The sequence below is a fragment of the Patiria miniata genome, unplaced genomic scaffold (assembly GCF_015706575.1).
Source record: "Patiria miniata isolate m_02_andy unplaced genomic scaffold, ASM1570657v1 HiC_scaffold_20, whole genome shotgun sequence".
NCBI lineage: Eukaryota > Metazoa > Echinodermata > Asteroidea > Valvatida > Asterinidae > Patiria > Patiria miniata.
In genome coordinates this window covers 10,725,496-10,751,918 of record NW_024037059.1, presented here as the reverse complement: position 1 = coordinate 10,751,918, position 26,423 = coordinate 10,725,496, and the positions used below count along the sequence as shown (strand labels likewise).

The following is a 26,423-nucleotide window of genomic DNA, read 5'->3' as shown; positions in this document are numbered from 1 at the left end:
CAGTTCATTGTCAACATTAAAGTCAGACATGACAGAGACATCAGTACAGATCATGTCCGCCTACATTTTGCTTTGGTAGTTGGGTGCAGCTACAGGAGGGGGTGTCTCTAATACTATACTGTGTAGTTATAGTGGCTTTGTTTTCTGAAAATACCGGCATGTTGTTAAGATTTTGTGAAGTTGTCTTTTTTTACACCCAACTGACCCACTTGCCTTTTTAATTCAACTTACGATTTCCCCATCAGATTGATCATTTTACATACCTTCTGCTTGATCCGAGACTGTGGCCTTGCTTGAGTCGGTCCCGAGGCCACTGTGTGCACCTACCGGTAGCTGCTGTTTTTGTACTACTACCTATCCTTCCATTCCTCAACATAGTCTGCATTGCTGCATCTGCCTATTCCTTTGATGCATGATTCACAGTAGAAGGACAGGTTCCTCTTTGCTACAACCCCAGGTTTGACTGTTTTTATGCAGTGGATACTCCTTGTCCCTTTCACTGTCGTGCCTTCTCTGTGATGATCTCTTTCAATGTCCCTGCTGTCTATGAAGACAACAGTGCATTTGAAGTGAGGACACTTATGTGGTTCTTCAGAGCCATCTCATGACAAATTATCCTTTGCAAATGTGAACATCTCTTTAGCATTTGTAATGGAAGCTCGGTGGGCACCTCCCGCAATAGAGGCCACTCTTTTCAGGACTGCACTTTCGCCATCTGATGGCCCTTTGCCATGGTGGGAGCCAAGGAGCCAAAAAATGAGTGCTCCACTGGGATGTTGATGTCGTTTACTGCATATGAGATATCACCGAATGGGCCCTTTGATTTATACTGAGAGGAGCAGGCATCTGAAAAACGAATTACTTTGGTAATGCCACCTTCGGTTTCCTGTTGTATGTGCTTTACAGCTGCTGAATGGAAGGCATGTACAGCATGATAGTCATGGGTGAGATCGTCTGAAATGATGGAATACATGACTGGTTTTACACATGACTGGCGTTTGCAATTGTATGTCATAACGGGATGAATCCTAACTTGCTCTTGGGTCCAATGTTCAGCCTGCACCTCATCTTGGGTTTTGCACATACCGGTATAGTTCTCGGCGAAATCCAAGACCATAACACAGTATCCATGTGGGAGTTTCTTTGATGTAATATGTGCAAACTGTTGTTGTTGCCACTTTTTGCAGAAAAGATGTTGAGATATACATGTAGTGTTTCCAACTCAGTAGCTCTTTGAGTACATTGCCCAATGTACCTTTCTCCAATGCCCTGATTTTTCTTGCCACAATTTTTTCTCCTTTTTTGGTTGTCTTTTCCTTCTTTGAAGTGATCCACTTGTGCCATTCTACTTCCTTTTCCTTGTCAAGACTTGTTAGGGTTTTTTTGCATTTTTTGGACACCACATTCCTTACAATTCCTTTCAATGCATGCCTTCTGGTGATATTTTGAGCCAGGCTTTTTTTCACACATGGTGATGTTTGAAGCTTCATCAACAGTTTTGAGGGGTGTGGTGCAGTGGGCATTGATGATCTTCAACTTTAAGCTCACATTTTCACAATACTCGCAGAGGCACGCCCAAAATTTAATTGACCTTACAGTTTTTATGTGTTTCGGGCGTAGCTTGTAGAAGGACGACTTACTGACCCTTGCTCAGGGAACTCTTTCTTAAACTGGGCACTGGTGTTTCTAGGATTCTGGTCTTTTTCAATGTTCTTCTGCTTATTGTTTTTTGATGTGGGAGTTCTATGGAGTTCTGTGCATAGTAACTGATTACCATGTCTTTCGTGCTGTCGTTCAACTTAGACCCATTCCTGTACTTCAGCTCTTGGGAGTTGTTTTTGGTTATTTTTGGAGATACTCCAAACAACCTGCATCCTAGCCGCTGCAATTTATATTTTTTCAGGCATGCAAGAGTTGCAGCTAATTCCCTTCTCTTCATTCTCTGACGTGCTGTGTGCTGATCTTTTAGTTGTGTCAGTCATTTTTTGAGTCAAGCTGAAACCAGTGAGTCAATGGCTACAATGCCTCGAGGAGGTGAGCGAGCATTTAGTATTTTCTGAACTGCCTTTCTTTTTCGTGGGGATGGCTTATTTATCAAGTCTGCTGCTGTTTGTGCGTACTTCACTGGATCAAGCGGCATTGATACCCTCGCTCTGGAGTAGGCCTTTCTTTGAGCAGCAGGTTTTCTATTTTGTGATGAGTTTAATTCCTCTTCTACCATTCTTTGCAATTCTTCCTCTTCCCTTTCTGCCAGTTCCAATGTCGTTTGTTTTTCCAACGCGGCTTTCTTTTTATCTTCTTATATTTTTCGGCGAATGGCAAGTACCAGTTGTCTTTATTCTCGTGCTTTCTCTCTTCTTTGTGCATTTATCTGCTTTTTTCTTTCTTCACTTAAGCCAGCTCTCCACTTCTTTTTACAATCACTCCAATACTTTTTTTCTTTTGCCTTCTGTGCCTTTGAAGGACATAATGAAAAGTTGATATAGGCAAATGGACAAAAGCTCAAGCACGCGCGCCCTGCAGTACACAGCACACAATCTGGCGAGTACGCGTGAACATGTAGACAGAACACACGCACGCGCGCACCCAAAGGCCAAACGGGGGCTAGTTTTGGAAACTTGCACTTTCCGGGGAGGGGGGAGGTGGTTGACAGAGGGACGGACCGGCCAAATACTGTCCATTGGGAAAGATTCCTATATCTGGCCATCTATTGTCACCCTGTGCACAAACACTATGGGCCTGGTCTGAACATTTTTAAGTGTTTTCTCTGTAAAAATTCAAAATTTGTATTTGCTAATTTGATATTTTTTTTTAGGACATCACTTTCTGATGGCTAATAGGTCATTTAAGGGAAAAATTACTGATGGCCAGATATGGGAATCTTTCCGTTCATTAAACTGTTGCAAAGAACTTTATTATTTTGTATGATGGACCATTAACTTCACAGTAATTCCAACTCCAATTCCAACAACATTTATTTCCATACTTTCCAAATAACAAATGAAATTGTTATATACATGAGGATGGTAAGTATATGGGCTGTTCAGTTCAAAAGGATTTCCAAAATCTCCAAATACCAAAAATTGTAAAAACTGCAAGTGCACACAACAATTCAGTATGATTTTTATTGTTCAAACATATTTAGGGAACATACTTCACAAAAAGTGTGTTCAATATTTCCATGTTGACAATTCGTAATCGTAAGCAGAAACAATTAGTTGTAATTGATTGTGCAACCAATTGTAAGGACACTCACTCGGAAGCCCTGTTTGGAGGATTTACATCTTACACTTCCACAGCGAGAGCATCACATGTTCTCTTGTTGTGTCCAGTATTTTGGCAGGTGCTACATTTGACATGCCACCTGGTTCTACATATGTACTTTTCCTGCAGCAAATGCAGTCCGTACTGTTTAACCATTATCTGAGACAAGGATTTGGGACCAAAGTTGGTGGATCTATGATACCACTTTGTCACTAAATCATTGACTTTTTCCAAGCCCTGTTGACAAAAATGTGATATATTACCATGTAACATCATGCATTCGGGAACGTGGCAAGCTAACACGTGCATGTAGGGGGTAATATCAGTACTGCAATATGTTTCATAGTACATTGACACCCACGCCTTTGCTTTTTCTTCAAACTCATCAATTTCACTTGAGCTCAGACTTTTCTCCATTTCTTTCATGAGTTGAGGAAAGACACTCCAAAGCCTTTTCAGTTGTTGTAACTTGGGATGGGAAGGGATTAACAAGTTAAGATCTATGCATCCCATTAGTCTCTTGCGTTCCGGTCCTCTGAATGACTAGCCCTGGAGACATGAGCACCTCTTGCCCACGCTCACCCGCAAGACGCTCATCCCGCCTACGCAAACCACCCGCATACCTTGATGACTACTTGACTGATTATTGACACTGATCCGTGACTGTGTGAACACTTGTAGTGTTTAGGACAAGATATATAATGCCTTCCTATGGAGTGGCACATTTGGGGCAGAATAATCCCTAGGGCTGGAGGGCAGTCTACCCCTATGAAGGCCCATTTTTTTTTCTTTATGTAGCATTAGATTCCATTTTGATATTATATGTTTAGCTTTGTTTCTTGTTTCAATTGAGCGCAGCAACAAAAAGCCATATTCTTCGTTCTCCTTCTAATATATTTAACTGTAAGAGGGACTCATTGTTTCAGCTCTTTGCCTTGTTTCAAAAGAGAAAAAAAGAAGTCACACCAGTAGTAATGATTGTGCCCTCTTGTGTTCGTGACCTTTGACCGGCTTGTCTTCATTCTATCGTTTATCGCTCAATGTGCATTCTCACCTTTGTTCATTAAAGTTTCTTATTATAGTCCGGTAAGTCGATTACAGTTGCGGTTATTGTGTGTGTTGGATTGAACTCTTGTCCTTACTGGCGCAGTGGTTAGACTTAGGCTGGGAGGTAGGATTGTCAGGTAATGATTTGATGGATTTTGTCTGTGTGGGTGAACATGCTGCATGTGACAGTCGGGCCCAAGAAATGGAATTTACAGACAACAAGAGTTAAAGATATGAACATGAAATTTTGCAAACAAAAGTTCTCTTACAGACGAAACTGCAAACTGCTAAACAGGAAGCTGCTAGTGATGCAGATAGTCTAGACGGCAGTGAGAGTACTCAACCCCAACGAAGAGTCACACCAAAAACACCAAGGTTGCCGGTGTTTGACGATAACAAGGATGACGTTGATGCCTATATTGCCAGATTTGAAAGGTATGCTACTAGTCTTGGGTGCCAGAAAATACTTTGGCTGTTAATTTAAGTGCCCTCCTTAAAGGTAATTCCCTGGAAGTAAATACAGGCTGCCTATTAATCAAGTTGGCAACTATGCCACTAAGGCGATTTAGGTTAACAGAAGAAGGATTTAGAGAAAAGTTTTGTAATGCGAAGCCTTGAAATGGGGAAACTGCCTTTCAGTTTGCAGTAAGACTGAAAAACTATTATAGCAGATGGGATAGAATTCTTCCACCCAGAAAACACATGATGTAACTGATTTACTGTTAAGAGAGCAATTTGTTAATGGTTCCAGTCCTCAGTTGTCACTTTTCCTAAAGGGACGAAAGCCCACAACCATCAACAAAATGATGGAACTCGCCCAGCGATACGTAGAGGCACACAAGAAGAGTCTATGGCGGACACCATCGACCAAGCCAAACCAACAATCAGGAGGAGGAAGTCAGCGTCATCCTACCGAGGCCAGGTAAGATACGTCAAGTACTTCCAAACCACGCTACCATCAGGAGAGCATGCGATGCTTTATTTGCGGTAAACCGAGACATCATGCCACAGATTGTTGGAGTAAGGGTAGTGGTCAGCCCATGAAAACTGCAGGTATGTCAGCTGAAGCTAATGATAAAACAATCAGAGAAAGGGCCAAAACAGACAAGAAACCTGACAGGAAACAACAACCGTTGGAACAGGTACATGTTGAATGTTCTTGTCCCAAGTGTAGGAAGCTGCCTGTATGATAGAAACTCAGAATTTGCAAGATTGCTGTAGTATAAATGGTATGGCAAAACTCCAATGTGGACATATGCTTCCTGTCATGTCAGCAATGTATAAGCAGTCTAAACCTCAAGGTATGCCTGTGACTGATGGGTTTGTAGGTTCCAATAGGGTACAGGTACTTACAGACACAGGATGTAGTGGAGTTGTAGTGCAGCAAGCTTTGGTTATGCCTGAGCAAGTGACGGGTCAGAATAAGCACTGTCATATGATAGATAGCACTGTCCGCAAGTTTCCAAAAGCAAGGAGTTAACAATCAATACCCCTTTCTTGTCTGGTGAAGTAGAAGCCATAGGTATGAATAACCCAATTTATGGTTTGGTTTTGGGTCATATTCAAGGTGCAAGAGCAGCTGATAACCCAGATCCTCAGTGGAAGCCCGTGGCTAACTTAACCGAAGAAGTAGAAAGAAAGAATGGCAGTACATATGAGGTCACAAGCAGAGGAAGAAAGCGAGCCTCTTCAACCCTTGAAGGTATCATCAACCATCCCCAACGTGACTCCAGAAGAGATCCAAGGTACAAAAGATTAGTTAGCCAAAACCAACCAAGTAAAAATCGGAAGACAGTTCTGGAAGTAGACACTACTTACCCCGACTTCTCTTGCCTCAGTTTGTCAAGTTCATGGCTTTGCCCTTGAAGGCTGTAGTTGAGAAGAAAAAATGAAGAGTTTTGGTGCAGGTTGTGTGAAGTGCCGTGGCGTCATGGTCTGGGGCACTGAATTCATGGTCTGCGGGTGATTCTGTAGATGGCGGGTTCAAGTCCAGCCTGTGGCTATGGTGCGTGTGCTCTTGGGCAAGGCACTTTGTCACTCATTGCTTCTCTCCACCCAGGAGTAAATAGGTACTTGTGAGGGCAGAGATGGTCACTGTGATTGAATTAACTTCCTTGCGCCTAACAGGCTGCATTGAGCTGTATGCTTGGCCCAATGATCGGGGGCAATAATAATGTAAAGCGCTCTGATCTTAGTTAAAAGAGCTATATAAAACCTGTTATTATTATTATGACCTTTGTCCCCAAAGACTGAAAGTCTAAAGCCTTCCCCTCCTGTTCGGTTGGGTAGGCCATGGTTTGGCTATTTTTAGTTCGGTTCGGCTGTTCGGTTGCAGCAACTAGAAGAAAGAATATAATTGCCTCTCTGTGAAAAGAAATAAAGACAAAATTTTGATGAAACAGTAAACTCTGGCCAAGTCGACATTGTATAACTCATCATATCACTTAAGTCGGCCGTCTGACGAAATTCCCGATCTGATACAGTTCCATTGAAATTTTCGTTTCTAAGTTGGCCATTGTTAGTCGCCATTTCGCCTAAGACGGCGCGTTACTTTCGGTCCCATTTCCTCAAAACCAGAACAATTCCTCCATAAAAGTCAGAATCCAAAAACAAATACATGTACCAAGTGTGCGGTACGTACATGTACCACCAAGCTGATCATGCAAGGCCACCATCACTCACATAGCCATACATGTACTGAAGTTGATTTGATTTGATTTGATTTTATTACCTTCATTGCACAAATACATTGGAAATGACATGTGGTGCAAAGGGAAACCCCGAACAGGCACACAGGCCCACTAAATGGGGACCCTTGTTCACACATCAAAACCGAAAAACAGGGGACAAGCACATCAAGCAAACAACCAAAGAAAACAAAGATATACTGTTCAAAGTAATAATTTGATTACACTTTTTTTTTACAGAAAACAAGTTGTGTACTTACGCACGCACAGTGCCTGACCCGTGGGATGAAGTACCGGTACTGATGTTAGTATAAAGGTAGTTAACCTACACTGTTATGTATTGCCTTGTACAGCGCTGTGTTCCTTAAAGGGCGCTATATAAATGCCTAATTGTATTGTATTGTATTGTTATTTGAATAGACTCGACTCCTTGAACGTTTCACCAGAATTCTTTAGGAACGCGTTCAACGCTGAGCATAGTAACTTTTACCACGCATGCCACTGTAAAGGTCCCATAATCCATCCCCTTCACTATCCATGTCTCACTCTGATGACTCATCCCCTCAAGCTGACCAAGCTGATCATATTCATCCCTTTGACAAACTCTGCCAGTTGTAGAAGTTGACGGAAAACAATTTGCAACCTGACGCCACTTCCGCGATACAAAGTCAAGAAATTTTTGTAAGTATTTCTTAACAAAATTGGAAATGTTTCTCAGTCCCAGATTCATGTCTTATCATTTTTGCAATGAATATCCTTCATATTGAGATGATTTATGAAGAAAAAAAGTGGCGTCAGGTTGCAACACTTTTTCCAAGTTGACCCTATACTTGCCCTGATTGCTCTCGTTTTTGCCTCAATGTGTCCAGCTCATTTTTGAAGGCGGCATGTTTGGTCCAGTTAAAAGTCTCAGGGACCATGCCCTTGTAGGCTCTAGTTTAGAAGAGAAAATGCACGCTGAGCGTGTAGTCCGATTAACTTAAACCATAAAAATTGATGCACCTGTGATATTGGGCATCTGTGATTTGCCTGTCCAATGCTAGGCATAGCCATCCACGAGTCAGTCTGATAAGTTGAAGCGTCTTATTACAAAACCACTCAATCCCATCATTCGTTTTTTAATTAAACTAAATAGATAGTGAAATCTTGTTGTTGCCTGCTGACCTTTCTTGGGCCAGTGTTGACGTTTCAGGTGGTTTTTACAGCGTGTGCTGTAGCCATCCGTTTTCAGATTAAATTTTGTTTATTTAGTGACATCTTTCAATTTTGAACGTGAATATATTTTAGATAGGGCGATTTGTCTCCAAAACTGCGGATGGCCTGCCCTTCATCAACTGGATGCTGAAGAATTTTCCTCACAATAGTACAGTTGTATGTAGTTGTCAGAAGAAAATGGGTTCTGCACATGAGAGGAGAACCACATGAAGCGAACTCACACCCTTATATATAGGCACACCATTGCCTCTGTTTGGGGCTCTGCCATAGGGTAGTGTAGAAAAAAAAAATTTCTTCCAAAAGTCCGGACCGACCGACCCACCGCACCGCGCCCATCTCGTGCCTCCGTGGGTCGGACACTGGGGGTACCACCTCCCCCTTATATATAGGCACACCATGGCGATTGCCTCTGTTTGGGGCTCTGTTGGTCACGTAGGGCCAGCGGCGCGATTTGCCCACGACTGGGACCTCGGTGCCCGTTCTTGGACTCGACCCAATCCGTAGAAATGTCGCCTTTTTGGGGCGAACTGCGCGGGCCGTCAAAACGTCGGAAAAGACCCACTGTCAGGCCAGGCCTGCTCTGGTGCCTTCTCCCGGGCCGACTCCGATCACCCCTCTGAAACCGTTAAAGTACTCTCGGCTTGGATTTGCGCCCTTTCCCTGCCCCGGCTTTCCAGGGGCAAATAGCTGGCTATTCTTTCTTACAGAGAAGCACAAGAGACTTCTGATTTATTTTTCTATATTCTTTATTTGAATACTCTGACACTTCGACTTTGACACGGCCAAACTTGGTGGCTTCAAGCACATAGGTGTTCAGTCCAATGATATGTATAGGACATTTTATGTTTTAAGGAGTGGCACTGATTCAGGAACACTACTGTTATACTTCTAGGCTCTAGCAAATTTTTAAGCAAATTTCATCAAATTAAAAAGGTCAGTTTTTTTAAATATAGGCCTGTAAACGTGGTAAAATGGCATGTATAGCATCCTCTATGGCAGCATTCCCCATAGACTTCTACGTAAACTCCAATTTTAAAAAAAGACTCATTTAAAATGCACCTTTTTAATTTGATGAAACTTGCTCAAAGGTTATCAAGCGACAAAAGGTGTATAATCATATAAGCATACATGTAACCTTAACATGTCAACCACTTTAATTTTTTTTTTCAATTCGGTTTGTTAATGTTTGGCCAGGGACGTATTGTTAACAAATGATTTTCTCCACAAAATTGAAGTAACTAGAATAACATAAAAAGTCTGAGAAAATCCAAGTAGCGGAAATGTCTAATTTGCATAAAATCTAAAGAGCTGCCATTCTCATAAACAGTGGTCCAATTTGGCCAAACGGTATTTGAAATGATTTGTCTAATCACAAGGAATCAGAAATTAACTGTGGTGTTTAGGTGATAATGTGATGGAAGCCATTGAAATATGGATTGGTCATTGTACAGGAAGGCAAAATGTGAAAATGCTTCAAATTGTATAAAACTGGCAGAATCATTGGCTCATCAAGGAGTAAGGCATACAGGTGTGACACGGACTAGAAATCTTGCTTTCGTATTTTAATGTAATTTGAACTGTAAATAAACAAACAAAAAAGAGATCCTTAATACATGTCATCCTTAATCAAGGGTGCTAACTTATCAGTAAGAAAGTGGTTCTAAAAACTCTCCTTTAACCTTCATAATAATCCAGAAAATACTTGGGAAACATATCGAACTTTCCTTAGTTCTCAGTAACGTCCTTCATTAATAAACAATCCCTAATTTCTCTTATCTGGTCTGAAACTGGCAAAAGCTGGGAAACTTCTTATACGTTCATGTACTTCATCTGCATGTTATTTGTAAACAAGTTGCATGTACATGTACTTTAAGTTCAACATGAAAACTGGTGAAATATGTCTGCTATTATAAGGGCTTATATCATCATAAAAAACAACTGAAAAACTACTCACTTCTTTGGCAAGACTCTAGGATAACCAGGTGTCCATAATCTCTGAAGTAGAAACTGATTAACTGCTAGTTTGACTACAAACTTTTCGGCTAAAAACTGCTACAGCAAAACATGCTGAAACATGGCTGACAAAACCACATGTAAACAATAAACTACAATCAATAGAGGGCGCTCTTCAAGCTACAGTCACAATCTCACAGGTCACTGGCTCAGTGGAACATCCTCGCCCCGATGAGCGACTAGTCCTCATCATAACCTTCTGCCGGGTAGATCACTGCTATCTTTGTGATAGGCCTCTGGTACTCTCCGCTCTCAGTCTTCACCTTCACGTTCCTCACCATGCCATCCAATCCAGGGAAGACCTCGAGAACCCTACCGACACACCACTTGCCCCGGACTGCATTGGTATCTGACACAGTTACCACATCACCAACCCGTACGTTAAGCCTTTCAGCTCTCCATTTCTTGCGTGGTACCAGGCAGGGTAGAACATCTCGGCTCCAGCGCTTGTTGTGCTCCGACCACTGGTTGTGCTCCGACCAGTTGGGTTCCGTTGTCACTAATCATCTTAGCTGGATAGCCTCTAATAGAGAAGAATCTGCGGAGCACTTAAATGTATTCCATAGTGGAACAGTCTACTGCTAGCTCTAGGTGCACTGCTCTGGTGTTCAGGCAAGTAAAGATCACTCCATAGTGTTTGGCTGTCTTGTTACGTCCAATCTTCACTTGGTAGGGTCCAAAGTAGTCGCATGACGTGAAGTAGAATGGTGGCGTGTATGGTGCCAGGCGTTGCTTCGGTAAATCAGCCATGATCTGTGTCTCAAGTTTGTGCTCTGCTTCTCTGCAAACCACACAGCGGTATTTGATCGTCTTGGCTAGGTTGTGTGCCTTCAGGATCCAGTATCTTTGCCTTGTTTTCGCAACAGTGGTGGCAACACCAGTGTGGCCCTGTTGGTGTATATTCCGCACAATCAGAATGGAAATGTGATGATCATGGGGAAGCAGTGCTGGGTGCTTTGTAGTGTACAACATCGTAGACTCCTGCAGTCGGCCTCCAACCCTTAAGATTCCTGCATCATCGGTGAATGGACCTTGAGCTTCAAGTTTTCGGCGAGGGACTTTCTGATCAATGATATCTGTGCCCCGGAGTCAAGCAGGACATTTGCTGGTTGAGTAATCTGGGTTCCCATGATCTGCACTTGTAGGACTGGTAGTAATACCCCTGCTCGGGTTGTACTTACTGCAACGCTGACTGAACCGGTGGCTTGCTGGGGAGTAAGATGCAGTAACTGATGGTGAAAGTGTTTACACTGGATTCCGTTCATCATCTCCGTGCACTGTCGTCTTCTCGACATGTAGACACATTATGGCCTTTTCCTGCCCTTTCGAGGCAGCTGAAGCAGACATGGTTCTCTTTAGCCATCTTAAATCGGTTTTCTGGACTCATCCCCTTGAACTTCTCACACTGGTCTGTCCAGTGGCTGGAAGCGTGACAAATCCGCACTTGTCACGGAGCGGCATTGACTTTGGGTCTTTCTGCTGAATGTGATTGATGCTTGATCGGGGACTTTGAGCTACACATCGTACTGATGCCGTTGCCCTCTTCCTCGATTTCATTTCTGATGACATCCAGTCTAGCAGTCCTTGTAGTGTCGCCATTTCTTTTTCCCTTTCCAAGTGTCTGGACCACACCTTCTGGTCGTCAGAGTTCATTTTCTGCTCAATGACTGCTAGCATATGATTATTATCCATGTCGTTCCGTCGCCCCACCTCCTTCAATGTGTTATAACTCCTTCTCACAAGATGAACTAACTCACAGAATCTGGCGTCTTCTCCGTCTCGGAGTGGCTTTAACTTCATGATGTCTTGGGCGACGGTGTCAGTAATGAATCGTGGATCACCATATATGGAGTCGAGATACTCCCAGGCTGCATCGTAGTCGGACCCAATTCCCTTAATCAGCTCCAACGGCTTTCCTTGTAGGCATGTACGTAACAGTGTGATGGCATCCCTCTTACCATACCTCTTATCGACCATGTGCTTGAAGTCATCTTTAAAGATGGCGTATTCTCTGACATCCCCCGTGTACTTGGGCATCTTTGGCTTTTCCATTTTAAACCCACAGAATTTGTCGACATCATGGGTTGCTGTATTCACTTTCTTCTGCTCTTCCTCCTGATCACCTGCTTCATTTATGCTGATATGGCTATCAGATTCTGTTATCTGCTTGACACTGGAAGTTGTACTGGTTTGCTCCGCACTGGATATTTGCTCTGCACTGGAACTGGACTGCTCTGCACTGGAACTGGACTGCTCTGCACTGGAACTAGTTTTCTCTGTACTGGCACTGTCTTCTGCTTTCGGGTTTAACTCTTTTTCAGTAGGTGTTGGAGTTAGATGATCTTTTGCCTCACACTGCAACGCTATGAACATTTGTTGGCATTCTTCCAACCATTCCTCTTCGGCAATAAATTATCATCATCAAAAATCTGCTCGGTATAAGCCTCATGCTTCTGAACTAGGTTGTCATACACCAGTTCAAACTTTTCAAGCTGACTTGAAATTTCAACGGTTGCCCTTCAATCATCAAGCGTAGGGCTTTTCCCTGTCTTGTCAGTGCCGCCTTGGCATTCCGTCTTTTGACCTTCAACTCCTTTACTGTGGAGTCGGTTATTCCGATACAGGTGCTGTGCTGTACTCCCTTCTGATCCCAAGTTAGCAGAATAGAATTTGAATGTTGTGGCTCATCGAGGAGTAAGGCATACAGGTGTGACACGGACTAGAAATCTTGCTTTTGTATTTTAATGTAATTCGAACTGTAAATAAACAAACAAAAAAGAGATCCTTAATACATGTCATCCTAAATCAAGGGTGCTAACTTATCAGTAAGAAAGTGGTTCTTAAAACTCTCCTTTAACCTTCATAATAATCCAGAAAATACTTGGGAAACATATCAAACTTTCCTTAGTTCTCAGTAACGTCCTTCATTAATAAACAATCCCTAATTTCTCTTATCTGGTCTGAAACTGGCAAAAGCTGGGAAACTTCTTATACGTTCATGTACTTCATCTGCATTTTGTAAACAAGTTGCATGTACATGTACATGTACATGTACCTTAAGTTCAACATGAAAACTGGTGAAATATGTCTGCTATTATAAGGGCTTATATCATCATAAAAAACAACTGAAAAACTACTCACTTCTTTGCAAGACTCTAGGATAACCAGGTGTCCATAATCTCTGAAGTAGAAACTGATTACCTGCTGGTTTGACTACAAACTTTTCGGCTAAAAACTGCTACAGTAAAACATGCTGAAACATGGCTGACAAAACCACATGTAAACAATAAACTACAGTCAATAGAGGGCGCTCTTCAAGCTACAGTCACAATCTCACAGGTCACTGGCTCAGTGGAACAATCATTTTGGTATAGGAAACCTTAAATTGAAAGCCTCAGAATACAATAATAAGGGAATAAATGTGTGCTCCTGAGGTTTTTATCACTCTGTTTAATACCACTTAGAGTCTGGGTGCTGATAATTACCCGAGCCGGAGGCGAGGGTAATTATCAGCACCCAGACTCTAAGTGGTATTAAACAGAGTGATAAATACCGACGGAGTACATATTTATTCCCATTCATAAATACCTTTTCGGTAAAAAAAAATCATATAATTCGTTCAAAACATCCCGATTTTGTTCAACAAATTCACTTTATGCTTTTTGAATCATCCCTCCTGCAAAATAATGGAGTGTTCAGCTGGCGAGTAAGATGAAAACAACCCTTTTATGGAGATTGACGCGCGCGTATCATGTTCTATGCGATGTCGCGCAGAACGCACCTGGCGCGTTGCGTTTTGAATTTAGAACTATAAAATTCTTACTCCGTGGTAGTGTTGCGCATGCCTACGTGAGGATTGTGAACGTTCAACCAATGAAACGATAAGAGGCACTGGATTTTTAGGAGTCCACATTTTATTGTGACACTGGAAAAGTGTTTAAGACCAGCTAGCCATGTCTTTATCATCCGTTTAATACCGGCCACGTGACGGGCTCTCGACCAATAGGAATGGCTAAACTGTCTGAGGTATTTATGAATAATAATTCAAACCTCCAATCTTTGTTATGAGCTATGATAGACGTGTATAGACGTCTATACAAATCCTGAACACAATCGGAAAATTTTCACTAATTTATTAATTATGCTAATTTCTTTCACAGTAACGCATGGGACCACAAAAAAATGTCAATTTTGAAACTTTAACTTTGTTTGTTAATCGTTATGAAAATTTGCATAAATTTAGTAAAGGTAAATAAAATATAACGTCCATTTTAGATTTGTACAAATTTGAATTCTCTGACCTCTTAAACCTATTCAAAGACACTAAAATCGTCATCATACCTGCTTAAGAAGCTGAGATACAGCTTAATATATGTTGTAGCATACAAAGACACCCATTGACTTTCATAATGGTCACTGTCCCTGTCTAGTTAAGAAATTGTACTGGCCCCACCCTTTACACTTGGGGTACAGGAAATTGTTTATCCATTCGGGCAACTCTGACAAAAATATTGGCCGTCATGCATATATCTTATCACTGAGCATAGGTCTTTATACAAAGACAACCACTCTTCGATGTTGACTTTCATAATGGTCGCTGTCACTTGCTCTACGAAATCGTACTGCCTTACACAACTAATTTTCAACTTCTGACTGTCATCACACTTTCTGAAATAATAAAGTCCTGCTCTTGTTGGCAAAAGTAACAGGCCAAATACGGCATTCTGACGAGGCATAAGTGTTAGCACCTCCTCTGTCAATGCTGTTACATAATTGTCATGAATATACATCCTTGCATTTTTAGCGTTTGATTGCAATGCAACTGCCATGGCAAAGTGCACATGATTAGATGTGGTAATTGTATGAACAAGAATATCTGCTGATTTTTGATGAACTTGTTCTTCTTCCTCTTTGCTGCTGCTTTCTCTTTTCCTCTTAAGATTCCCTCTTGAAGTTGATACACAAGGAGGCTTATAAGTTTCTTCTTCTTCTTCGGAGTCGTCTGGCATGATGTTTTTCGTGACTTTTAATGGGAATGCAGAGTCTTTTTTTTTTTTTTTTTGTATTGTTTTTATTTCCATTTGTCACAAATTAATATAATGCAAATGCAACAGATTATTTACTACAACAATAACTTAACTTACTAGAATAATAATACATGTACAACACTTTAACATAAGTGGTGACAGATGGGGGAACCAGGAAAAAAGCCTAAGCTTATACAGAGCCTGGTCCCGTTAGTGAATAACTTATGAAATAAACAACAATTATAGATATAATTTAAAACTGTGGTCAATAAATTAATTAATTAATTATTTACTTGGCATAATAGTCGAAAAACTGATGGAAATTGAAATTGAAATATGCATGTATTTATTTACAATATAACATTTGATTATAATGGAGTGTGACTTGTTCAAATGCAAATTATGGGTGCACGTCTTATATAATACCGGAAATTAGTAGGTTTTTTAAATATCTTTTGAATTTATGAACAGTCCGAAAGAAGGGTATAGGGGTAAGCTGATTCCAAAGAAGAGGGCCTTGGTGTCTAACTGTTTTCATGAATGATGCGGTCCTAGCCTTGCCAATGTGAATTTTTTGGCTGATCTTGTGTTGTGTAAATGGACATCTAGATTCCTCACAAACATGGACCTGATATTTGTAGGTAGGGTAGTAGTTTGCCTTCGAATTTAAACATTAGGATTCCTAGATGGTATTTGTACAGTTCAAATATATTCAGTGTTTTATATTGTCTAAAAAGGGGCGCAGAGTGTTCTCTGAAACCGGAGTTTGTGATGACTCTCATCAGCTTCTTCTGTACAATTAATAATTTATTTAAATAAGTACTATGGGTATTTCCCCATGCTAGAATTCCATATTGAAGATGGGGTAATGCAAGTGTATTATAAATAGAGTCTTGATAAACATTAACAGCGGCAGCGATCAATGGTACAATTTGCCCATCAAGTCCAGTTGTTTTATTAGCCCTCTGCAAAATCCATTTTGCTCCAGCCTTTCCCAAGGTGTTCTGCATGTTGCTTATTAACATTCCATGAAGTTCATAGTCATGTTGATTCAGTTGGCTGGGTTGATTAGGTCGTTCTTCAGTCCAAGAATAAGTACATGTATAACCATGTCTTTGAAGTTGCAAATTGGAAAATACGCTGACAAAATCTTTCGCTTTCTGTATTTCATCTTCAGTTAAAGCTCTGATATTTACGATCTCTTGTAAAGAATCAGGGAGACCCATCCACCGGTTGTCCGCAGTATACATCATTGAGCAGTTACCATCAACTTCAAACTTTACTTCAAAGTCCTGGATAGTAGTATATGTCATGCTAACCATACACGATTCCTTGTGGTGTTTCAGCAGAGTCTGTAACTGTAAGTAAAAGAATAATATGAAATGGGTTATTCCACATCAAATTGTTAAACAGGTATGGGTATGTAATTACCAAAAGAAATTGAATGACCTTAAGTGCCATAATATCAATAAGGAAAAGCAATACCATAAACCCGTACCATAAACGATGCGATGTGGTCATCATGCCCAGCATACATTCGATGGTGCCTGTATTCCAAGTGTGATTCCGTTACTGAGCGTGATGCATTGATTATGAAAATGAGTAGACTGGATCACGTTTGTAAACACAAGTGCATTTTGAACGATAATAGGGAGTCAGGAACTAGGGTAGCTTTTAAGGGCACAAACCAGTTCAAGCTAGTTCTCGACTCCCTTTTACCGTTCGAAATGCACGCGTGTTTACAAACGTGATCCAGTCTTCTAATTATCATAATCGATCCATCGCGCTCGGTAACAGAATCGCACTCGGGACACGGGGATCATTGAATGTACGCTGGGCATGAAGACCAAATCGCATCACTCAAACACTAACACGAGTCGGAAATTGAACGTGTTCATGATAGCGATGGGAGCTCTCGGAATTGAACAGGAAATTTCACTTCTCATCTGGATCTTAAGTAAACTTCAGTACAACAATCTTAATCATCGATGTCTACATGTACCTCAGGTGGCCATTTTGAGGCTTAAATCTGATGTTTTTGTGGGGCAATGTTGGGTTTCAAGGATCAAGCATGATATTCTTCCCTAACCTATATATTTATGATATCTATTACTTGTTTCTCATTTTGAGGTTTGTGGAGGAGGGTAAAACAGGTTTCCCTCAAATGTAAAGATACGCCATCACCAGCCAGATAGTATATCCAACTGACACCCTGATGCTAGGCCATTACAAGGATCACGCGCACTACAGTCTATTAATCCAACCATAACTATAATTAATAAGTCCTCGAAGTGAAAAGTTAGTGAAAGGCATAATTTGACACCCTACAACAAGTACAAATATATATTGGGAAAGATTTGAAGCCATGAAAAAAGAAACCATATTTTCCTAGTTTTGATCACCAAATCCTGACAAAATTAACCAAAATAAGTCCATAATGTCATGTCTATTTATATATTTGCTGCTGGTGGGGAAAAAGATGTTGCATGGAGGAACTACATGCTGCCACTTGCTACTGGTGGAGAGATGGCACCATGATTAACTGTAACAAACCTAGACTGTCTGGAGATGTCACCATGATGAACTCAGTGTCACAGATATAGACTGGCTACTGTGGCTGAAGAGGTGTCACGATGCATTATGAACTGTCACAGTTTTAGACTGGCTCCTTGGTAAAGATATGTCACCATGGTGAACTCAGTGTCACAGGTCTAGACAGGCTTCCGGGTGAAAAGGTGGTCACCGTTATTAACTGTAACAAGTCTTGACTTGCTTCTGGGTGAAGAGAGATCAATATGATGAACTGTCACAGTTTAAAATTGCTCCTTTTGTGAAGAGTTGTCACCCGGATTAACTAGTCACACATCTAGACTGTCACCTGGATGAACTGTCACAGTTTTAGACTGGCTTTTGGGTAAAGAGACGTTGCCATGGTGAACTCGGTGTCACAGGTCTATACTGGCTACTGGGTGAAGAGATGTCACCATGATGAGGTGTCACAGGTCTATACTGGCTACTGGGTGAAGAGATGTCACCATGATGAACTGTAATTGGTTTAGACTGGCTACTGGGTGAAGAGGTGTCACCGTGATGAACTGCCACAGGTCTAGACTGGCTACTGGGTGAAGAGGTGTCACCGTGATGAACTGTAACTGGTTTAGACTGGCTACTGGGTGAAGAGGTGTCACCGTGATGAACTGTCACTGGTCTAGACTGGCTACTGGGTGAAGAGATATCACCATGATGAACTGTAACTGGTTTAGACTGGCTACTGGGTGAAGAGGTGTCACCGTGATGAACTGTCACAGGTCTAGACTGGCTACTGGGCGGAGAGATGTCACCATGATGAACTGCCACAGGTCTAGACTGGCTACTGGGTGAAGAGATGTCACCATGATGAACTGTCACTGGTCTAGACTGGCTACTGGGTGAAGAGATGTTGTGAAGAAATGCCTGTGTCAAAAAACGAACTAATAAACGGCTTCAAACTCCTTTATTCTGGTTCAGTTGGGTTCGAAATCTATGGAGATACAAACATAATCTAAAAATAAGTAAACATAAACAAATAATTCTAAAAAGCCTCTAACATGTCAAATGACGAGCACCTTTAACAGTAATAAGGAGTAAATTCTCAATCAAGCGCAAGTCTACATGCTAAATAATTATCTGTAATATCAAGTGACTAATCTAATATGAAATCTCAAATCTTCAGTGAAGTAAAAGTTTGTGCAGTAAATTATGCAATAAATCTGGCAATAATAAAAGGAAAACAAAGTCTGAAACTTACACTGTTTTGCGTCCGATAGAAGAAAATCACAGGAATCTTTGGCTATTGATCAATCAGATGTGTTACAGAAGAATATGCAGTCTCTAGGTTCATATAATTCTCCCTATAAATATCTGCAATTCAATACTGGTCTTCACTTATTCTCAACAAATCAAAGGAAAACTATTTACATGCTCTCTTCCTTTGTTCTAAAGTCACATGGAAAATTAGTGCTTGTGATGTGGCAAGAATGGTCTGGTTTCCCGACCACAAGAGATCTATATATAAGAGTATGTGTGGGCCAGGCACCATACTAAAGCAAATAAAACAATAGAGGGCGCTATGCACAAATAATGGTCTAAGATGTTAAAATGTTCTAAGATGCTTTAACAAGAAATCTAAGTTTAACTTTAAATCTTACACTCCGCCCACCAAAAGTCTCAGTACATCATGTCCCGCTTAATCCTCTACATGCTCCCTGGGAACCAAGACTATCAGCCTCTGAACGGCTCGTCGGATGAGAGTGTAGTTGGGTCTTCGGCTCGGATCGGACTTGTCCACGTTCTTGAGCTTCACCTGGACGTTTCTCACATTGCCCGCCTCATCAGGATACACCTCATCTATCAGCCCCATGCGCCAGTTGCCACGAACAGCATTGGAATCTTGGATCAGCACCACGTCTCCCTTCTGCATGTTCCTCTTCTCGTGGTGCCACTTCTGCCTGACGATCAGCGATGGGAAGTAGTCCCTGGTCCACTTGATCCAGAAGGACTTGATGATGTTCTGGATGAACTCAACACGATGGCGGGGATTGTTGGTCTCTCTCCAAGGTCCGCTTGGTACCCTGGCAGTAGCACGTCCTAGCAGCATGTTGTTGGGGCACAGATATGTACCATCTTCGGGATTGGTGGGGTGTCGACCAATGGGCCTCTCATTTACTAGGTTGGCTGCCTCTTAGAAAACGGTCTGCAGCTCGTGAAATGGTAGGATTTGGTCCCCAATGGCGTGATTGATTGCCTTCTTTATACCTTTGATGAGGGTCTCGGTGACTCCGTTTTGCCACGGCGAATCCGCCATCGAGAACTTCCATGTCATGCCATCTGTAATTCCAAACTCCTGCAGGCGGTTCTGATCCCATCCATCCACAGCTAGCTTGAGTTCTCTGGAAGCTGCGGCGAGTTGACTGCCTCCATCGCTGTACATCTCTGCTGGGTAGCCTCTTAGGGATACGAACCTTCTAAGAACTTGTAGGAAGCCGCTTGTGCTGTAATCTACAGCAACATCTACATGGACTGCTCTAGTGGAAAAGCAGTTAAACACGACGCCATATGCCTTGCCCCTAGCCCTCTTGTTCACTTCTCCTCGAATGGTGTAGGGCCCAAAAGGATCCACTCCTACGTAAGTCCACGGTGGGGAAGGCTTCAGTCGCTCCAATGGTAGTTTCCCCATTTGTTGGCCAGCCATGTCTTTCTCGTGTCGTCTACATGGCACGCAGTGATGTCGGATACTCTTTGCCATCTTGTAGAGGTTGACAATCCAGTACCTGGAACGGATCTTCGAAACGGTGGTCTGTACACCAGGGTGGGCTCTGTTGTGCACGTGGGTTGCGTACAGCTTCGAGAATTTGTGATGGTACGGTAGAAGAGGGACTTCTTGTCGATTGTGGCTGAAGTGCACATGCCTCTCGGCACGAGCCCCAACAACCATGACACCATCATCTCTCACCTTGGGACATAGCTTGGCATAAAGCTTGTCGAAGGTTTTCTTGTCGTCCTTCAAAGTTGTCATCAGAGGCTTCTGGCACTCTTTGATCCAGAAAAGCTCTGCCTGCACGATGTCTTCTGCTGTGAGAACCTTTGTTGCTCCTCTCAAATTCCGTCTCTCATATATAGCAAGGACTCTGGCTGTGACCTTTAGGAGCTTGTCATAGCTGCTGTACCTGCTGATATCGATCCTGCTGGCCAAGTTGTCAACTTCGTTGGCGGCGGCAACCATTACTACTTTCGTTCGCTCAGGTAGAGAATTCTCTGAGCAACTTTGCTCGACCGGCCACTTCTCCAAGGGCTGTTGGAGAAATGCTGGCCCCTGCTGCCACACACTGTCAGGACCAATCTCGGAAGGAGTTATGCCTCTTGTGATGAAGTCTGCAACGTTTAATCCTCCTCTTGAGGTTCGGTGGCCTCCTGAATTTCACCAATTCGGGTAGCAGCGAACGTCTTAAATCCATAACTCTGCTTCTGAATCATGGCTCTCACGATCTCACTGTCAACAATATGAAACTCCTTCTCGAACTCCAGTCTCGTCTCCTTCTTGATGAAGCACGCCAGACGTTTATTCAGTACAGCTTCGCTCAGCTCAAGTCTGACGATGCTGGCTATCTCTATTGGGGCGATGCGGGTCTTGCTAGCTACTAGGTTGCAGGCGAAACAACCATCCTTGAGCAACCAGCGAACGTAGGCCACAGTGCCGAAGGCTTGCTCTGAGGCATCGGAGAATACAACCAATATTGGCTTCACCGTGGGCTCAGCGTTATCTGGCTTGATGCAACGACAAAAGGATATCGTGGTAATGTCGCGCAGCTCCTTGAAGAAAGTAAGCCACTCCATTCTCATCTCATTTGGCATGGCCTCGTCCCAATCAAGCTTCAAACCCCACATCTTGCGTAGTAGCATCTTCGCTTTGATAGTGAAAGGTGCCACCAGACCAAGCGGGTCGTATATTCCATTCACTTGACTCAAGCACATCCTCTTAGTCAAAGCAGCTGGAATTTCTGCTGGAATTTGATCGTTTTTCAGGTCAGGCCCTTGTCTCTTCCTATTCTTCTTGGGGGTGAAGTTGATCTTGGTGATGAAGTGGAACACGTCCTTCTTGGGGTTCCATGATACGCCGAGTACCTTTTCGCTGCTCTCTGCGCTGGGCCACTCTTGGTCAGCAGTGTCACTGTCTTCCCCTGAGAACACCCACTTCTTGACGGCAAAGTTTCCGGGCTTGATTAGTCGGTCAATCTCTGTGGCACGAGCTCGGGCCTTGTCTGGTGTCCCCACCGATTCGAGGATGTCATCAACATATACGTTCCTCTCGATCGTTTCAGCAGCTTCGGGGTATTCCCCCTTGCCAAGTTCGGCAGTTTTTTTCAGTGCTACCGTAGCGATTGTAGCAGACGGCCTGTCACCCATGTTGACCACTCTCATGCAGTACGTCTTTAGTTCTAGATTCATCTGCAAGTCTCGCCAGAGGAATCTGTGGCAGTGCTGGTCCTTCATAGTTGTGAAGATGCTGTGGTACATCTTGCGGATGTCTCCCACTAAAGCAACTTCGTTTTCTCTAAAGCGAAGTAGTACACCAAGGAGCGAGTTCATGACGTCGGGTCCCTTCGCCCAGTAATCGTTAAGAATGTGCCCTTTATAGTTGGCACTGCTGTTGAATACGATTCGTACAGGAGTGCTCTTGCTCTCTGGTTTGAGTACCTCATGATGGGATATGTAGTGAACTGGTCCTTCGTATGAGGCCATCTCGTCTCTGGACATTTCACGTGCAACACCTCGATTTAGCATGTCCTTGATCTGTGCATCATAAGTGGCGGCTTTGGTAGGGTCATGGTTGAGTCTCTTTTCGAGTGCCTTCAGTGTTGCAACGGCAACATGTCTATTGTCGGGTAGGTTGGCAGGATCCTTGATCCAGGGGTACTTCGCCTCCCAGTGGGAGCCATGGAACGTCAGATTCTGCTCGATCAGGGCAAGCTCTCTCTCCTCCTTCAAGGTGAAATCCTTGGAACCAATTGGACACTTGCCACATCTGCAGCTACAGCAACGAGGATTGCAGTCAACTCCCATGCCTTCAAGCCGAATGAATTCCTCTAGGCTGCAAGCTGAAACATGATGGATCATGGCAGCTGAAGCGATGACACGTCTCGTCTTCTCAGTGATGGCTGGGTGGGTGCCACCTAGACATTTCCCAAATCTGTTTTCCAGAACGAGTAGATGGTCTACTGCCTTCAGCCTCGTTGGGTGGTACCCTGCATACTCAAACCCAATGAGTAAGTCTACCTGGCCTCGGGGTCGCTCAATCTCCGTGTCGCTTACATCATCGAAAAGACTCGGCACGCGGTGTACATCTATATTCTCTATGTCAGCTGTGATGCGGTCAATCCCATAAGCGAAAATGTTGACCGTGTATCCCTGCCCGTCGACAAGGGGTACTGCATAGCGAAAGCTGTCAATCTCTTCTGTCACTCCGCCCACCTTAGTTATAGACACTCTGGCGGGGGTGCCTCTCAAGCCTGCTGCTTTGGCGGCGGTGTTGGTGACGAGTGAGGATGTCGCGCACCCATCCCACAACACATTCATATGCGTGGGTCCAACCTTTATCTTCATCAGTTGAAGTAGACACGCCTCATTTCTCTTCGAAGAAGCAACAGTGTGGTTGTTCACTGTTGTAGTTGTGACTACATCATTGCTCGCTATCGAGTCATCGTGTAGAGTTGGGTGATGAACCCTTGTGCAGTTCTGAACACTGCACCTCTTCTTCTTTCTGCATTCAGATACTCGGTGACCTCGGGTCAAGCAGGAGAAACATGCGCCCTTTTCCATCACTAGCTGGGTTTTTTCTTGTAGGGACTTCTGCAAGTAGGCACGACACTCTGATGTGTTGTGTTGCCCTGCGTCGTGAAGGAGACATTTTTTGTTGACATTAGGGCTGAGTCAATTCGAATAATTGAATATTCGAATATTCGACCTTCCAATCGATCGAATATTCGGTTATTTGGCCATTCCAAATTCCCTCAAGAGCAAAAATATGCCATACATGTACATGTAGTCAACGTACGTGCGCACGTCAGCATGCCATGCATGATTTCTTCACAGGTAAGTCAGGTATTTGACAACAATCAGTTGTTCTTCAGTCGTCAGTAATTTAAAGATTAACAATAACCAGAGAAGCTGGAGTGAAGGATTCCTTGTTTGCATGGGGGACGTATTAAGCCGTGAACCCCAAACACGGCGGGTGGCGTCAGTTATTGTGACTCTCCGACCCTTAACTCGCAAACAGGAACCGAGTATATCTATTACTGGAAGCTTCTTGAAGTCTACAAAACGGTGTACTTCCTAGTCACAGTATTGAGGATAAAAAAAAATCACTTTTATAATAACTCACACTTTTGTCACCAAGAATTGAGGAAATGATTTTATATCATTTTAAATAAACTTATTCTCAACAACCAAAAACTCCAAGAAAAAAACCTATGATATTGAATGTCTTTATTCAATGAAATATGGGTCTTTGAATTGTAAATGCATATTTAAGTTTATGCAAATAATGGGCGTGGGCGCGGCATACACACGCCCCAGCTTGACACGTGTAAAGCAGTATTTCCTTGTTTGCCCACAGGGGATGTATTATAAGCTGTGTACCCAAAACACGAAGGGTGACATTTCAGCAAAAAAAAAAAAAAATCGCCAGCCGATCTCCGGCGGGCGCATTGTTGGCGGGCTAATTAGGGCACAGGCGCGCTGACCCGGTTCTTTTGTCTGGCTAAGTGCGTGCTCTGGAGATAACTTTCTAACAAATAGGCCACTAAAAGGTTTGGATATTCCAACTTGCAACATTTTGATACATTTTGTCTAGCTGTGGTTTTCTATGCTGGGAATCAGGGGTACGGTGCGGTGAGTTGACCGCTAAGTCTGTCTGGCGAAATAAATGAGAGCTCTTTTGAGTTTGAAATCCTCTCTGTTGTCTGCCCTTTTTCTTGCGTTTTGCTCGACTTGGAGGACATAAGCCAGAGGTTCCCGCTATTATTACTGAAAGTATAATTGCTGAACTAGTTTTTGAAGTGTTTATGTATGTTTTATTTGTGCAAATATTGGGTGCAATTAGCAGACTAACCCAGCGAACAAAGCTGACGGACAGCGAACGAAAATGTGTTCGATAAAAGGGTGCTCTGATCAGTTGAGAGAACTAGATTATTTTGTACATGTACATGTATATATTTACGGAGGCATTGAGGCGAACATCTAACAGCCATAATAAATTTACCCCTAAAAGTAAACAAGAAATTCTTTTAGAAAAATCCCAGAGTCCGTAACGTAAATGAACCAAGGTTTTCAAAACGTTTTAATGTAATGTTGGGGTTCATGACAAGTTTTCTACAACACCGCCACGTGCTGTGAGCAGCATACTGCGTGCAAGGCGATTCCCTATAACCACGTGCATTCGACACGATTGAACAGGCGATGGAAAACTTTGGGGGAATTGGCTTCGCTGTATCAGTGTAATGTACCGCTTCTTGTGCGACCCTGTGCGAGCAGTACGTCCCTTAAAATAAGTACATGAAAACGGAAAATACAAAGGCCCACACAGAAAAAAGAAATCAAGTTCTTTGCATGAGGTTGCAGAGGTCTTCTACATCGATGTTGGCATGCCATTTTCGCGATATCAATAGCCGATCCAGTAAGCCCCTCCCACTGCGCACGTGGGCAAATTAACACGTGCTCCTCTCCAATGCCACGCTGCATTTTCTGCATATGCTGCACAAATGTACATGTAACACCAACGCGCGGGGAAACTTGCCAGGATCGCATCGGGGAAAAACAGCGGCGGTTTTCTTTTGAAAGTAGGGATTGTAAGTAGGACAAAAAAAAAAAAAATACGGACAACGGAAACGTTACTACTCATGCTAGAAGTTTGATATGAAAAGGTGTCAGGAAGTGTTTTGTGAAGACATGAAAGACAAAATGTCTTGTTTATCTTGTCGGAAGCATCAGCGATTGGTGTTGCAGTCTGGCGTTAAAAAAATGGGTTGGCTTTACTGCAAGCACTCCCAAAGCAGAAGTAATATATGTATGGCATTATTGCTTGGCATATACGTGTATACAAGCTACTTTTATGGGGTTTTTTGGCAGCAACTTGAAACTTAACTTTGAGAATACACTTTTGTTGTTAAAAAAAAAAGTTTTTTTCACCTTTTTATTTCATTGCATATCACCACCGAATATTCTTATTCGAAAATAAATATTCGAATATTCGTTTATCGATCGAATAACCGAATATCCGAATATTCGGCACAGCCCTAATCAGTTTGTGTATTTGAAGGATTTGAGATTTGTTAAAAAGATTTAGGAAATTGTACATCTTTTGCAGGGGCACTTTTTAAAACAAAGTGAGTGGACAAGGCAAAGACAGAGTTCAATTCATCACTTTTGGTTTCATAGCTGCTTTCTTATTTACATCAATTGATTTTGTTTGGGTTACATGGACATTACGGCCTGGAATACGCCCAATTGGGATACAGAAACGCATTTTAAACGACTTAATATCCATTGGAAATAGCATTTCAATACGTCCACTTAAAAACTAGGAATTTTTGGGGTTATTTTTGCAAAAATCTCAAAAATCGAGCTGTTGAGTGCT

The 26,423-nt window shown here is 42.6% G+C and overlaps 3 protein-coding genes, 1 long non-coding RNA gene and 1 pseudogene across 4 annotated transcripts; 1 reads left to right on the top strand and 4 right to left on the bottom strand.

The window, feature by feature from the left end:
• Positions 1-575: 575 nt before the first annotated feature.
• LOC119727403 lies at positions 576-1,499 on the bottom strand (annotated as a pseudogene).
• Positions 1,500-2,829: 1,330 nt separating this feature from the next.
• LOC119727158 lies at positions 2,830-7,708 on the top strand. Its single transcript, XR_005270907.1, has 4 exons — positions 2,830-4,746; positions 5,063-5,233; positions 5,879-6,056; positions 7,239-7,708. It is a non-coding gene; the product is annotated as an uncharacterized LOC119727158 (long non-coding RNA).
• Positions 7,709-18,646: 10,938 nt separating this feature from the next.
• LOC119728384 lies at positions 18,647-19,957 on the bottom strand. Its single transcript, XM_038200601.1, has 2 exons — positions 19,041-19,957; positions 18,647-18,773 (listed from the first exon to the last, which is right to left on the bottom strand). Exon 1 carries the CDS (start codon positions 19,887-19,889, stop codon positions 19,479-19,481), a length of 411 nt encoding a protein of 136 aa, XP_038056529.1. The 5' UTR covers positions 19,890-19,957; the 3' UTR covers positions 18,647-18,773; positions 19,041-19,478.
• Positions 19,958-19,973: 16 nt separating this feature from the next.
• Positions 19,974-21,014, bottom strand: LOC119727400. Its single transcript, XM_038199265.1, has one exon. The coding sequence runs from the start codon at positions 21,012-21,014 to the stop codon at positions 19,974-19,976; it is 1,041 nt and encodes a 346-aa protein (XP_038055193.1).
• A 158-nt stretch (positions 21,015-21,172) lies between these two features.
• On the bottom strand, positions 21,173-23,608 carry LOC119727399. Its single transcript, XM_038199264.1, has one exon. It carries the CDS (start codon positions 23,606-23,608, stop codon positions 21,173-21,175), a length of 2,436 nt encoding a protein of 811 aa, XP_038055192.1.
• Positions 23,609-26,423: the final 2,815 nt, after the last annotated feature.